Source organism: Saccharomycopsis crataegensis, assembly GCF_037102585.1.
Source record: "Saccharomycopsis crataegensis DNA, jcf7180000000073, whole genome shotgun sequence".
NCBI classification, from domain to species: domain Eukaryota; kingdom Fungi; phylum Ascomycota; class Saccharomycetes; order Ascoideales; family Saccharomycopsidaceae; genus Saccharomycopsis; species Saccharomycopsis crataegensis.
In genome coordinates, this window is record NW_027043820.1 from 1,472,122 (window position 1) to 1,484,662 (window position 12,541).

At 38.5% G+C, this 12,541-nt stretch overlaps 3 protein-coding genes across 3 annotated transcripts; 2 read left to right on the forward strand and 1 right to left on the reverse strand. All coding sequences in view use genetic code 12, as the record gives it.

Moving 5' to 3' along the window:
• Window positions 1-3,526: 3,526 nt before the first annotated feature.
• DASC09_014040 (1,3-beta-D-glucan synthase) lies at window positions 3,527-9,184 on the forward strand (the record flags this gene model as incomplete). The annotated part of the gene is made up of 1 exon (XM_064995007.1): window positions 3,527-9,184. The coding sequence occupies one exon, from the start codon at window positions 3,527-3,529 to the stop codon at window positions 9,182-9,184; it is 5,658 nt and encodes a 1,885-aa protein (XP_064851079.1).
• A 358-nt stretch (window positions 9,185-9,542) lies between these two features.
• On the reverse strand, window positions 9,543-12,086 carry COG3 (Golgi transport complex subunit COG3; the record flags this gene model as incomplete). Its single annotated transcript, XM_064995008.1, has 1 exon — window positions 9,543-12,086. One exon carries the CDS (start codon window positions 12,084-12,086, stop codon window positions 9,543-9,545), a length of 2,544 nt encoding a protein of 847 aa, XP_064851080.1.
• Window positions 12,087-12,334: 248 nt separating this feature from the next.
• Window positions 12,335-12,517, forward strand: DASC09_014060 (uncharacterized protein; the record flags this gene model as incomplete). The annotated part of the gene is made up of 1 exon (XM_064995009.1): window positions 12,335-12,517. One exon carries the CDS (start codon window positions 12,335-12,337, stop codon window positions 12,515-12,517), a length of 183 nt encoding a protein of 60 aa, XP_064851081.1.
• Window positions 12,518-12,541: the final 24 nt, after the last annotated feature.

The following is a 12,541-nucleotide window of genomic DNA, read 5'->3' on the forward strand; positions in this document are numbered from 1 at the left end:
ATCCGACATCTTTACACCCTTCTACCTAGTGGATTGATAAATACAGTGTACTAATAATCCCTGTGGTATAAATGATGCTTTAATACGATTGTTACATCCACAGGTATTTATTTAATGTTAATTGTTTAAAGATGTGCTGCTTCTCCCCTGCTCCTCCTTGCCCTACTGCTAAAACCAGTCCTTTTTCTTGGTTACAACAAGCTTTTTCCCCCTTTAAATTTAGGCAAATTTAATCAATATGAGTGGCAAGCTACATATGTATAATTGCAGCCTTACGCCAGATATATAAGCAAGCTATGTGAGTATTAGTTTATTAGATAAAACAGTGCATTAATGCTTATAACAAACAAGACAAATTAACTATGTATTTGAAAGGAAGTTGGTACTGGATAAGTCATGCTTAAGGTATCGTAGATACAATTACATAATAGCAATTATCATCGTAAGATTGCTAATTTTGTCAAATTTGGCAATAATATTACTTCTTATTGTCTTTTATTACATCATATTATCTTCTATTACACTTCTTATCATCTTGAACTTTCTATAGTTTTTAGAGATCGTAGTTTTATGTAACTCCGATCTTCCTCGTCTCTTATCTTATTTTATGTTATTCTTAGATCTTCACGCTTGAAACTTTACATACTATTTGCACCTACTTAGCATTTATTTTGTTTTATTTCATCCGATACCACAGTTAATAGTTTGAATAATAATGTGAGTCTCTCAATCTTTTGATTGACATGAGCACAATCTGATATTACAACATCATAGTTGATGATTTGGGAAATACTATTTCCTCTACAAAGCCACATAGGTAGAGAGCATAAATTCGTAAGCTACGTAGACATATAAAGGAAATTGAAACAGATTTCTTGCTGATGAGCTGAATGTTGTCTTTGAGCCACCAAAAAAAGAGAAAAAAAAAAGAAAGAGGATGTTAAACTCTTCTGAGCATAAAGATCACTAGTTACAGAGATTAATTGAAACAAAAGGACAAGAATGGAAACGATAATATAAATACAGACTTGACTGTAGCTGAAACTGCATTTTGATCAGGCTGTTTTCAACAATAGCATGAGATGTCAATATGGATGGTCTACTGAATGCTGCTGCAGGTGCAAAAGCAGCTCTCACGGTTCCAGTTACAAAGGGAATTAATATATGGTTTCATTTGAGATATTTCTTCATAGGGTTGTATTGAATTTAAGACTAAATCTTTAATGTAATAATAGAGGTACTCTCATCCTTAATGAGAGTACTGAAATGGTAAGAAGAAGCACCACTCATCACCTCTATGGTTTTGCGAACTCCGTCATCTAGCAAATAAAAAAGGATGATGAGATAATTGGCATAAAGTATTTAATTCTTGATAATACTACTATTCCCAAAAGTTGTGATCTTCAATTACTTATAAGCACTGATAGGTCCAGAACTTGTTATACTACATCATTCTGTAGAACTAAACAATATTTAAGGTTTCTAGCCAGTATGTCAAAAGATCAACCTCGAGCACAAAGGATCGATCTTTCTCTAGATTCAAAGAAGCTAAACAATTTTTTGTTCTAGACAGTTGCGAAGGATTCTGCAGATATTAGAATGAAAAATGACAGTGGATTGATATGAATTATTTTACCCCACTAGCGTGAATATTTCCAGTGGCTCATGCAAATAAAAACAAAACAAATATACCATTAGACTTGTTACATAGTTAATAGTTTGGTGTTCAAATAAACGATTTCAATCCGTTTCAAAGGATTCCTGCGAGGTAGCTGGGATAAATAAAAAAGACATCTCCCCAATGTTGCAAAAATGTGTCCCAAAACTCAGGATGGCAGCCTTCAGTATTATCATAGGACAAGCTTGAATTGCACTGCCTATTGAACCTAGGAATTAACATAAATGTCGTTAGGTAAGTTTCCTCATCAGGAATACGATATTAATGAATATTACTATTTGTAAATCACGTTATCTACGTCGGTTTTGTATTGAAATATTAGTACAATCAGAGGGTTGTTGCGATTACATTGCTTTTTCATTAATTGGAATTACTGGATTCAGGAAATTGATAAACAATAAAAATTTCCTATTCAGGAAGAATCATATAAGGAGCACAATTAATTGAGTGATTAATCTGGAGCCAAAAATTGAAGGGAAATCGACGTTTGCTGATTTCCATGTAAAAAAAGAAAAAGGAATGTAATTCTAAAGTTCCAAGTTATTGATTGATTTCCTGCAATTGGAAAAAACTTAATGCAAGCAGATTATCTCGCTATTATTCGAATAAATGTTGAAATATCCAGAATCTATTGACTTGTATTGCCCCACCCATCTATTTTTAACAAGGGGGGGGGCACAACAGCAAGGGGACAGATGTACAAGTATTTGCCAGGGTACGGTATGCAGTGCCTCATTAGGTGATGGGATGTACAGTGACAGGGGAGCCCCTTATGGGGTAGGATACCCTCCTATTAATTACAGTGTCTGAAGAAAAAAACACCCGGACACCATGACACACGCCAATGACAACTTCCGTCGCCCAAAAAGTTTCTTTTTTACTTTCTAGAAAGCACCGGGTAACGTATTATCATTATTATTATTAGCACAGCCGGAAAATACGATGAACAACAAGGAAAATTTTTTTTTTTTTTCCCTCTGTCTAACAAATGGAACGGGTAAAAGGTAAACACTGGGAAAAAGCAATAATACTACACTAATAATAATCTAGCCCCCCCCCAAAAAAAAAAGAAAGAAAAGAAACATGAACTTGTCATTTGTGGTAGTAGTAATAACAATAATCAAAGGAATATTAGTATCACATTGTGTATCTGTAGTCAATAGTAGCAACAAAATAAGTTACACGGGGGAAATTACATCCGAATCCACGGTATTTGGGTATTACTAAGATACACGGACCACCACAGAAGGCACCCTCGACTCGGCGGCGGAGGGGGCACCTGTACCGAATAAAGGGGGAGTGTGCCGATGCAGCGTGTGATTGGCCAACTATTGGTTACACTCCCCTGGCCAGGCGCATTCCCGTCTCAGCTTTGACTTTTTTTTTTTTTTTTCACCAAGTGTATGAAGGATCTAAAAATTTCTTTCTTCGCCACGTCCTTTGCTATCTTGCTCCCAACCTTTTACCAAAGCCAAGCTCTCGCTCTCTCGTTCCAGAAGTTATTGGAAGAATATAGACCTCTTATCCTCTATTCCTTCTATATAACCTTTGTATCTTGTCTCTTTCTAGTCAGATCAAATCACCAGATCAATCACATCGCGTGTTTTTTCCGCTCGGATCTGATCTACTTGTCAAGAAGGAAGATACATTTCTTATCAAACAACCACAAAGCATACCAACAACAACCACATCAACAACAACGGTATCCCTTCCCCAGTTAGCTTGCTTTTCTATTAGGTTGTACTATTTTCACTCCTTTGGCTAATCACCATCATCTGTTGAAAATAAATAAATAAACGGAGCAAAGAAAAAAAAGAAAAAGAAAAAAGGACCGAACTTTCATCTGTCATGTCTTACAACGACAACAATAACCACAACAACGGTCAGTACTACGACCAGAGTGGTCAACAAGGCGGTTATGACCAGTCTTATGGCCAGGATCAATATTATCAAGGCCAAGACGCCAACCAGAATGGCTACTACGACCAAGGTTACGACCAAAGTGGCCAATATTACGACCAAGCTGGCCAATACTACGACCAAGCTGGCGCCCAAGATGGCCAATACTACGACCAATACGACCCTAATGCTAGAGGTATGACTCCTGGTCAAAGTGAACAAGAAGCATTCTCGGATTTCAGCTATGGCCCAAATAGTGGCCAACCAGGCACTCCAGGTTACGACTATGGTACCCAATACACTCCTTCACAAATGTCTTACAACGACCCAAGATCTTCTGGCACTTCCACTCCAATCTACGGGGCTAACGGAGGCTATGAAGGTGAAGGTGGTTACATGCCTGCTTTACCAACCGATCCTTATCCAGCCTGGACCGCTGACAACCAAGCCCCAGTCAAATTGGAAGACATTGAAGATGTTTTCATTGATTTGACCAACAAGTTTGGTTTCCAAAGAGATTCGATGAGAAACATGTTTGATCATTTCATGACCCTTTTGGATTCCAGATCATCAAGAATGGCTCCTTCCCAAGCTTTGTTGTCTATTCATGCTGATTATATCGGGGGTGACAGCGCTAACTACAAAAAATGGTATTTTGCGGCCCACTTGGATTTGGATGATCAAGTTGGTTTCAGAAACATGAACCTAGGTAAGTTATCCAAAAAGGCGAAGAAGGCTTCCAAACAGGCCAAGAAGGCGAGAAAAGCCTTGGAAAAGGATAATGATAACGCCGCTGCCATGCAAGATTTGGAGAACGATGATTCTCTTGAAGGTGCTGAGTACAGATGGAAGTCTGAGATGAACAGCTTGACGCCAATTGAAAAAGTTCGTCAAGTTGCTCTTTACCTCTTGTGTTGGGGTGAAGCTAATCAAGTTAGATTTACTCCAGAATGTTTGTGTTTCATCTACAAGTGTGCTTCTGACTATTTGAAATCTCCTGCTTGTCAAAGCAGAACCGAACCACTTCCTGAAGGTGATTATTTGAACAGAGTCATCACTCCTATTTACAATTTCCTCAGAAACCAATTGTATGAAGTTGCTGACGGTAAGTTTGTCAAGAGAGAAAGAGACCATAACAAAGTTATCGGTTATGATGATGTCAATCAATTGTTCTGGTACCCTGAAGGTATTGCTAGAATTATTCTTGAAGATGGTTCTCGTTTGGTTGACATGCCAAGTGAAGAACGTTTTTTGAAGCTCCATGAAGTCGATTGGAACAATGTTTTCTTCAAGACCTATAAAGAAATTAGAACTTGGTTGCATATGATTACCAACTTTAACCGTATTTGGGTCATTCACGGTTCTGTTTACTGGATGTATACTGCTTATAACTCTCCAACCTTATATACTAAAAATTATGTTCAATTGGTCAATAACCAACCAACCCCAGAATATAGATGGGCTTCTGCCGCTCTTGGGGGTAGTGTTGCTTGTCTTGTTCAGATCTTTGCTACTTTGTTTGAATGGATGTTTGTCCCAAGAAAATGGGCTGGTGCTCAACATTTGTCCAGAAGATTTATGTTTTTGATTTTAATCTTTGCTATCAATCTTGGTCCAGCTGTCTTCATTTTTGCATATGATCCGTTGGATACTTACTCGAAAATCGCCCACATCATTTCGATTATTGACTTCTTTATTGCTATCCCTACTATTGTTTTCTTCACGATTATGCCGCTTGGTGGGTTGTTTACTTCATATATGAACAAATCTTCAAGAAGATTCATGTCCTCTCAAACTTTCACCGCTAATTTCTACCAGTTATCTGGTATTGATATGTGGTTGTCCTATTTGTTGTGGACTGTGGTTTTCCTTGCCAAATTTGTTGAATCTTATTTCTTTTTGACTTTGTCTCTTAGAGATCCTATCAGAAATTTGTCAACCATGCACATGAGATGTCACGGTGAAGTTTACTTTGGTAAGAAGTTGTGTATGTACCAGTCACAAATTGTCCTTGGTTTAATGTTTTTGACTGATTTCATTTTGTTCTTCTTGGATACATACATGTGGTATATTATTTTGTCCTGTGTCTTCTCCATTGGTAAATCTTTCTACTTGGGTATTTCTATTTTGACTCCATGGAGAAACATCTTCACCAGATTGCCAAAGAGAATTTACTCTAAGGTGTTGGCCACTACTGATATGGAAATTAAGTATAAGCCAAAGGTTTTGATTTCCCAAGTTTGGAATGCTATTGTTATTTCCATGTACAGAGAACACTTGTTGGCCATTGATCATGTTCAAAAATTGTTGTATCATCAAGTTCCAAGTGAGGTTGAAGGTAAGAGAACTTTAAGAGCTCCAACTTTCTTCGTTTCCCAAGATGACAACAATTTTGAGACCGAATTTTATCCAAAGGATTCCGAAGCCGAAAGAAGAATCACTTTCTTTGCTCAATCCTTGGCTACCCCAATTCCTGAACCTTTGCCTGTTGAAAATATGCCAACTTTCACTGTCTTCACTCCTCATTATTCTGAAAAGATTTTGTTGTCTCTTAGAGAAATTATTAGAGAAGATGATCAATTCTCCAGAGTTACTTTATTGGAATACTTGAAACAATTACATCCAGTTGAATGGGATTGTTTTGTTAAAGATACCAAGATTTTGGCTGAAGAAACTGCTGCCTATGAAAATGGTTCTGATCAAGAAAAGGAAGACGACTCTCACATGAAATCTCAAATTGATGATTTGCCATTCTATTGTATTGGTTTCAAGTCTGCTGCTCCTGAATATACTTTGAGAACCAGAATTTGGGCATCTCTTAGAGCCCAAACTTTGTACAGAACTGTTTCTGGTATGATGAATTATGCAAGAGCTATCAAGTTGTTGTACAGAGTTGAAAACCCAGAAATCGTTCAAATGTATGGTGGTAATACCGAAGGTCTTGAAAGGGAATTAGAAAGAATGGCTAGAAGAAAGTTCAAGTTCCTTGTTTCTATGCAAAGATTGGCTAAGTTCAAGCCAGAAGAAATGGAAAATGCTGAATTCTTATTGAGAGCCTACCCAGACTTGCAACTTGCTTATTTGGATGAAGAACCTCCTTTGAATGAAGGTGAAGAACCAAGAATTTATTCTGCTGTTATTGATGGTCATTGTGAATTGATGGAAAATGGCAGAAGAAGACCTAAATTTAGAGTCCAACTTTCTGGTAACCCAATTATTGGTGATGGTAAATCTGATAATCAAAACCATGCTTTGATTTTCTACCGTGGTGAATACATTCAATTGATCGATGCTAATCAAGATAACTATCTTGAAGAATGTTTGAAGATTAGATCTGTTTTGGCTGAATTCGAAGAATTGAACACTGAATACGAAAACCCATACGCCCACAACTTGGAAAAAGAAGTCAAGGAATTACACCCAGTTGCTATTGTTGGTGCCAGAGAATATATTTTCTCTGAAAATACTGGTATTCTTGGTGACGTTGCTGCTGGTAAAGAACAAACTTTCGGTACTTTGTTCCACAGAGTTTTGGCTCAAATTGGGGGTAAATTGCATTATGGTCATCCGGATTTCTTGAACGCCACTTTTATGGTTACCAGAGGTGGTGTTTCTAAGGGTCAAAAGGGTTTGCATTTGAACGAAGATATTTATGCCGGTATGAATGCCATGTTGAGAGGTGGTAGAATCAAGCATTGTGATTATTATCAATGTGGTAAAGGTAGAGATATGGGTTTCGGTTCTATTCTTAATTTCACTACCAAGATTGGTGCTGGTATGGGTGAACAAATGTTGTCCAGAGAATATTATTACTTGGGTACTCAATTGCCATTTGACAGATTCCTTTCTTTCTACTATGCTCACCCTGGTTTCCACGTTAATAACTTGTTCATTCAGTTATCCTTGCAAGTTTTCATTTTAACTTTGTGTAATTTGAATGCTTTGGCTCACGAATCTATCATTTGTTACTATAACAGAAACAGTCCAGTCACCGATAAGCAAGTCCCAAGAGGTTGTTACAATATTATGCCTGCTGTTGATTGGATTAGACGTTACACATTGTCTATTTTCATTGTTTTCTGGATTTCTTTCATTCCATTGTTTGTTCAAGAATTGATTGAAAAGGGATTGTGGAAAGCTGTTAGCAGATTGTGTCGTCACTTTGTTTCCTTCTCTCCAATGTTCGAAGTCTTTGTTGCCCAAATTTATTCTTCTTCTATTATGAGTGATTTGTCATTTGGTGGTGCCAGATATATTGCCACTGGTAGAGGTTTTGCTACTGCTAGAATTCCATTTTCTGTCTTGTATTCTAGATTTGCAGTTTCCTCAATCTACATGGGTGCCAGAGCCATGGTGTTGTTACTTTTCGGTACTGCTGCGCACTGGCAACCATGTTTGTTGTGGTTCTGGGCCTCTTTGTCTGCATTGATTATGAGTCCTGTTTTGTTCAATCCTCATCAATTTGCCTGGGGCGATTTCTTTATTGACTACAGAGACTTTATCAGATGGTTGTCTCGTGGTAATACCAAATTCCACAAGAACTCTTGGATTGGTTACGTTAGAATGAGTAGATCCAGAATTACTGGTTTTAAGAAGAAGATTCTTGGTGAACCTTCTGAAAAGGCTGCTGGAGATGCTGCAAGAGCCCACAGATCTAATGTTTTCTTTGCTGATGTCATTCCAACTGCCATTTACACCGCTGGTCTTTTTGTTGCTTACACTTTCATGAATGCTCAAACTGGGGTTTCCTCAAAAGAAGTCAAAACCGTCAATTCTGTTATTAGAGTTGTTATATGTGCTCTTGCCCCAGTTGTTATTAACTTAGGTGTTTGTGCTGGTGTCATGGCTTTCTCCTGTTGTGCTGGTCCAATTTGTGGTTTGTGCTGTAAGAAGACTGGTGCCGTCAGTGCTGCTATTGCCCACGGTATTTCTGTGATTATTCACATTGTTTTCTTTATTGTTATGTGGGTCCTTGAAGGTTTCAATTTTGCAAGAATGTTGATCGGTTTGGGTACCATGATTTACATTCAAAGATTCATCTTCAAATTGATGTCTGTTTTGTTGTTGACTAGAGAATTCAAGAATGACCATGCCAACTTGGCCTTCTGGACTGGTAAGTGGGTTGGTGCTGGTATGGGTTGGGCTGCCATTTCTCAACCAGGTAGAGAATTGTGTGCTAAGACTATCGAAATGTCGGAATTTGCTGCTGATTTTGTTTTGGGTCACATTATTTTGTTTGCCCAATTACCAGTTTTGTGTGTTCCATTGGCTGACAGATGGCATTCTACTTTGTTATTCTGGTTGAAGCCTTCGAAACAAATCAGACCACCAATTTACAGTTTAAAACAAAGTAAATTGAGAAAGAGAATGATCAGAAGATACACTGCCTTGTACTTTATTATCTTGGTGTTCTTCGTTATTTTGATTGCTGCTCCAGCCGTCGGTGGTAAATTTGTGTCAAAGGACTTTGGTCAATCTTTTAGCAGTGGTATTGCTAATGGTTTGTTCCAACCAAGAGGCCAAAAGAACAATGATACTGGTAAGTCTGCCCCATCGTCATTTAAGACCACCACTCCATCTATTTCTACTTGGAAGACCATTGCATGAGCTTGTTCTGACGTTTGACGTTCTATTATTATATAATTCTACAATTGAAAAAAAATCTGAGTTTTTTTTTTGACATTCATTTTTTTTTTTTTTATGACTTTTCTATTCTGATTACTTTTTTTTTTTTCCCCCTCTCCAATTTTTGTATTTTCATCATATTTTTTTGTGACAATATATAGTTGAATAAGATTTATTGATTTTTTGTTGATTATATTTGATTTCTTATGTAAGTTGAGGTGGTGATTCTAGAAAAGTTAACGAATTGGGATATAAAAAAAAGCAGGCAATGATTGGGAACTACAAATTATTGAACTAACGTTCTATTGGAAACTTTCAAATAATATTCATTCGAGACATATTATTCTATATCTGATAAATCTTGAACCATGTCCACACTCAATTTATCATCATCATTAATATTAATCCCTTTATCTTCTCTTCCACCACTGCCTAAAATCTCCAAAGTGACGTCGCCAAGGTACCCAATGAGCGCATCAACTTCCATCAATTCGTTGAGCTGGGCCTTTTCAATGGTTTCACTCACGGTGGTATTATAGAAATCTTCGTATTTATCACAAAGTAGCTCCTTGATTCCATCAACTAGATATCCAGCAACAAGGGGGTCGGAAATGTATAATGACAAGAGGTTTTTCACGCTGATCAATTCATTGCTGATTGCCGATTTGAACGTGTCCATGACATGGTGCAATTCACTAGTATTGGTAGTGGCGTCATTCAAAGGTTTGGCCATTTCCTCAACCACCGTCTCCATAAATCCGTGGACTACAGCACGTAATTCCACCTGGATTTCAATCTTCGCATCGTACATGTTGGTGACGATCTTTGGTACGCTTTCCTTTGCCGCTTCCACGAGTCCTCCCACGGTGGTGGTCCCCGAAGCCACTTTATTGAAAAGTTGTTTGAGTCCTGAGAAATCGAAATCGACATCCGCGAGTTTCGCATAAGCGATATCAAATCCTTCGACCGACCGTTTCAACGCAAGCAAATTCCTCATCAAGAAAAGCTGGGCGTCTTTTGGCCCAGAAACTTTCAATGAAAAACTGTAAGCCTCGCGAAGGGACGCAATACATAAATGCACCGCACCATGGGCAAGATCATCGAAGATTGCCGAGTTGACAAGCTGGTGGATTTGCGATAGTAGTTGCACCGCGGTCCGCAACGTCGGATACCATCCAGAATACGCCGAATCGAGAGGATTTTCATCTACCGAGGCGGCATTGGCAGGAGGGACTTTGAAATCATCCAAGCGTGGCTTGTACTTGGTAATATTATCATCGATATACACTTGGACTTTGAAAATAAGTCTGGCTTGGATATCTGTCAAGATTGGGTTGAACGCTCTGGCGAAGTCGATCTGGAACTTGCGCCAGTCTTGGGCGGCGTCGTCGAACTCTGGTTCTTCTAGATCATCATTTTCATAATATTTTTGTAAAAGCGAAATGAGTTGGCAAAGCACAGTGATATCATTTTCCTTGAGGATTCTAGGACGAAGCAAATCGTGTAATGGTTCAAGAAGCACGGTGTCGACCCAATTAAAGAACTCGGGACCAGAAAAACTAAGATACTCAAAGAAATTGAATTGGGGATCATGGAAATAATCTGGCTCAGTGAAACCAGAGCCAATAGCCATAAGCGAGGTAGAAGAGCCAACAAGGCTAGGGGACGAAGTGTTTGGGGTAAGAGTTTCTGAGAAATTCAAAGTATGATCGGCAATTGACAAATTGAGATCAGGATTGTCTTCTTGCTGGAATTTATGAAGCCTGTAATCATTGAAGAATTTATAAAACAATTCGTATTCATCGTTTACCAAGCCAATGTAAAAACTGACATTATCTTGTAAAAATTGGATTAACGGACGATCACCAACTTCTGCCGCACTGAGTTGATTCTTTAAAGTTCCAGCAAGAAGTTTGCCACGAATATTGAAATAATTATTGTGGATATCACTGAGCAATCCTTCGTAGTCGCCAGAATGACGTTGTTGTTTTTCATAAAGAATTTGCATAAACCGGTTGATTTCCACCGATCCCATTTCAAATTTCGTGTATAACAAAACATTGGCAGTCAACACATTCAATTGGCCAAGTTGGGTAGAGATTGTACTGTAAAGGCCGTTTAACGAATTATTGATGTAGTTTTTCACGAGGGTCAAAGCTTTGGTCAATGACGATTGAAGTACCATCTGGTACAGTTCGGCGTCTTTGAAATCTGGATGCTCACCAATAAACCGTAAACTTCTGTCCAAATTCCCAAGCACTTTGAGAAACCTCGCTGACCGAACAATTCTATTGATCCCCGGTTTATTGAGAAACGCATTGGTTTCGTTGAGGTGTTCGAAATGTGACAAGTAGTCGCGGACTACGGTGTGAAACTGGATCAATTCCTGCTGTTCTGTCATGAGCAGATCACTTTGTTGCTGGAAGTCTTTAGTATCTTTGGTGATCGACGTGTACGCAACATTGAGAGCATATATCGATTCCAACAAATCATCGATCTTTTGAAGAAGCATCTGGTTATGAGAGTGTTTTAAAAGCAAATCGTTTTGAAAATTGAGGTATTTGGATACTCCCATATTGAACCGTGAGGCCTCCGCCTCGTCATCGATCAATACATCATACTCAAAGGATTGTACATATTGATGCCAAAGAGAATCCTTTTCCACCGTGGTTAGCGGATGATGAGAGCTCAAATTTTCTGGTGGGCTCGCTTTAGCGGTGGTGGTGATGATATCGAGTAGTGAATGTGATCTCCTAATGGTTGTAGTCGTCTGCAACGATTCTGCTTGATCAGGGAGCTCTAGCGACACATGGTTGGGCACCACGGGAACACTGGAGGCGATGGCTTGGACAATTGACCGACTTCTATGGCGATTAGCTGGCATGGCTCGGTAAGTGTTTGGGATGGCACGTATCCAGACAATATGACGGAGGGTTTTATGTGAAAATCTGGTTTTTTCCTGGCAAACGTGCCAGATCCACATTCCAGTGGTGTGGATCGGCAACCTCTGACAGATATATATATATATTATTTACAATTATTTATCTATCTATTCATTTTTTTTTTCATTATTTATTCATACAAATCTTATTCATCACATTATATTCATCATAACAATAAGAGCAAAGGAAAATGCCATACTCTAAAAAGCCTAACTACACCAAGTTCAACGAAAAGCACGATTACGACGCTCGGTGTAAGGAACGTCGCCAATCCACTACCTGTCCTTCTTCTCCTCCAGAATTCACGTTGTCCAGATCTTCTTCAACCAATTCCTCTTCCGTATCTTTTGTGTTCCCAGAAAAACACTGTTGACTCATTGCTACATCACAAGTGATA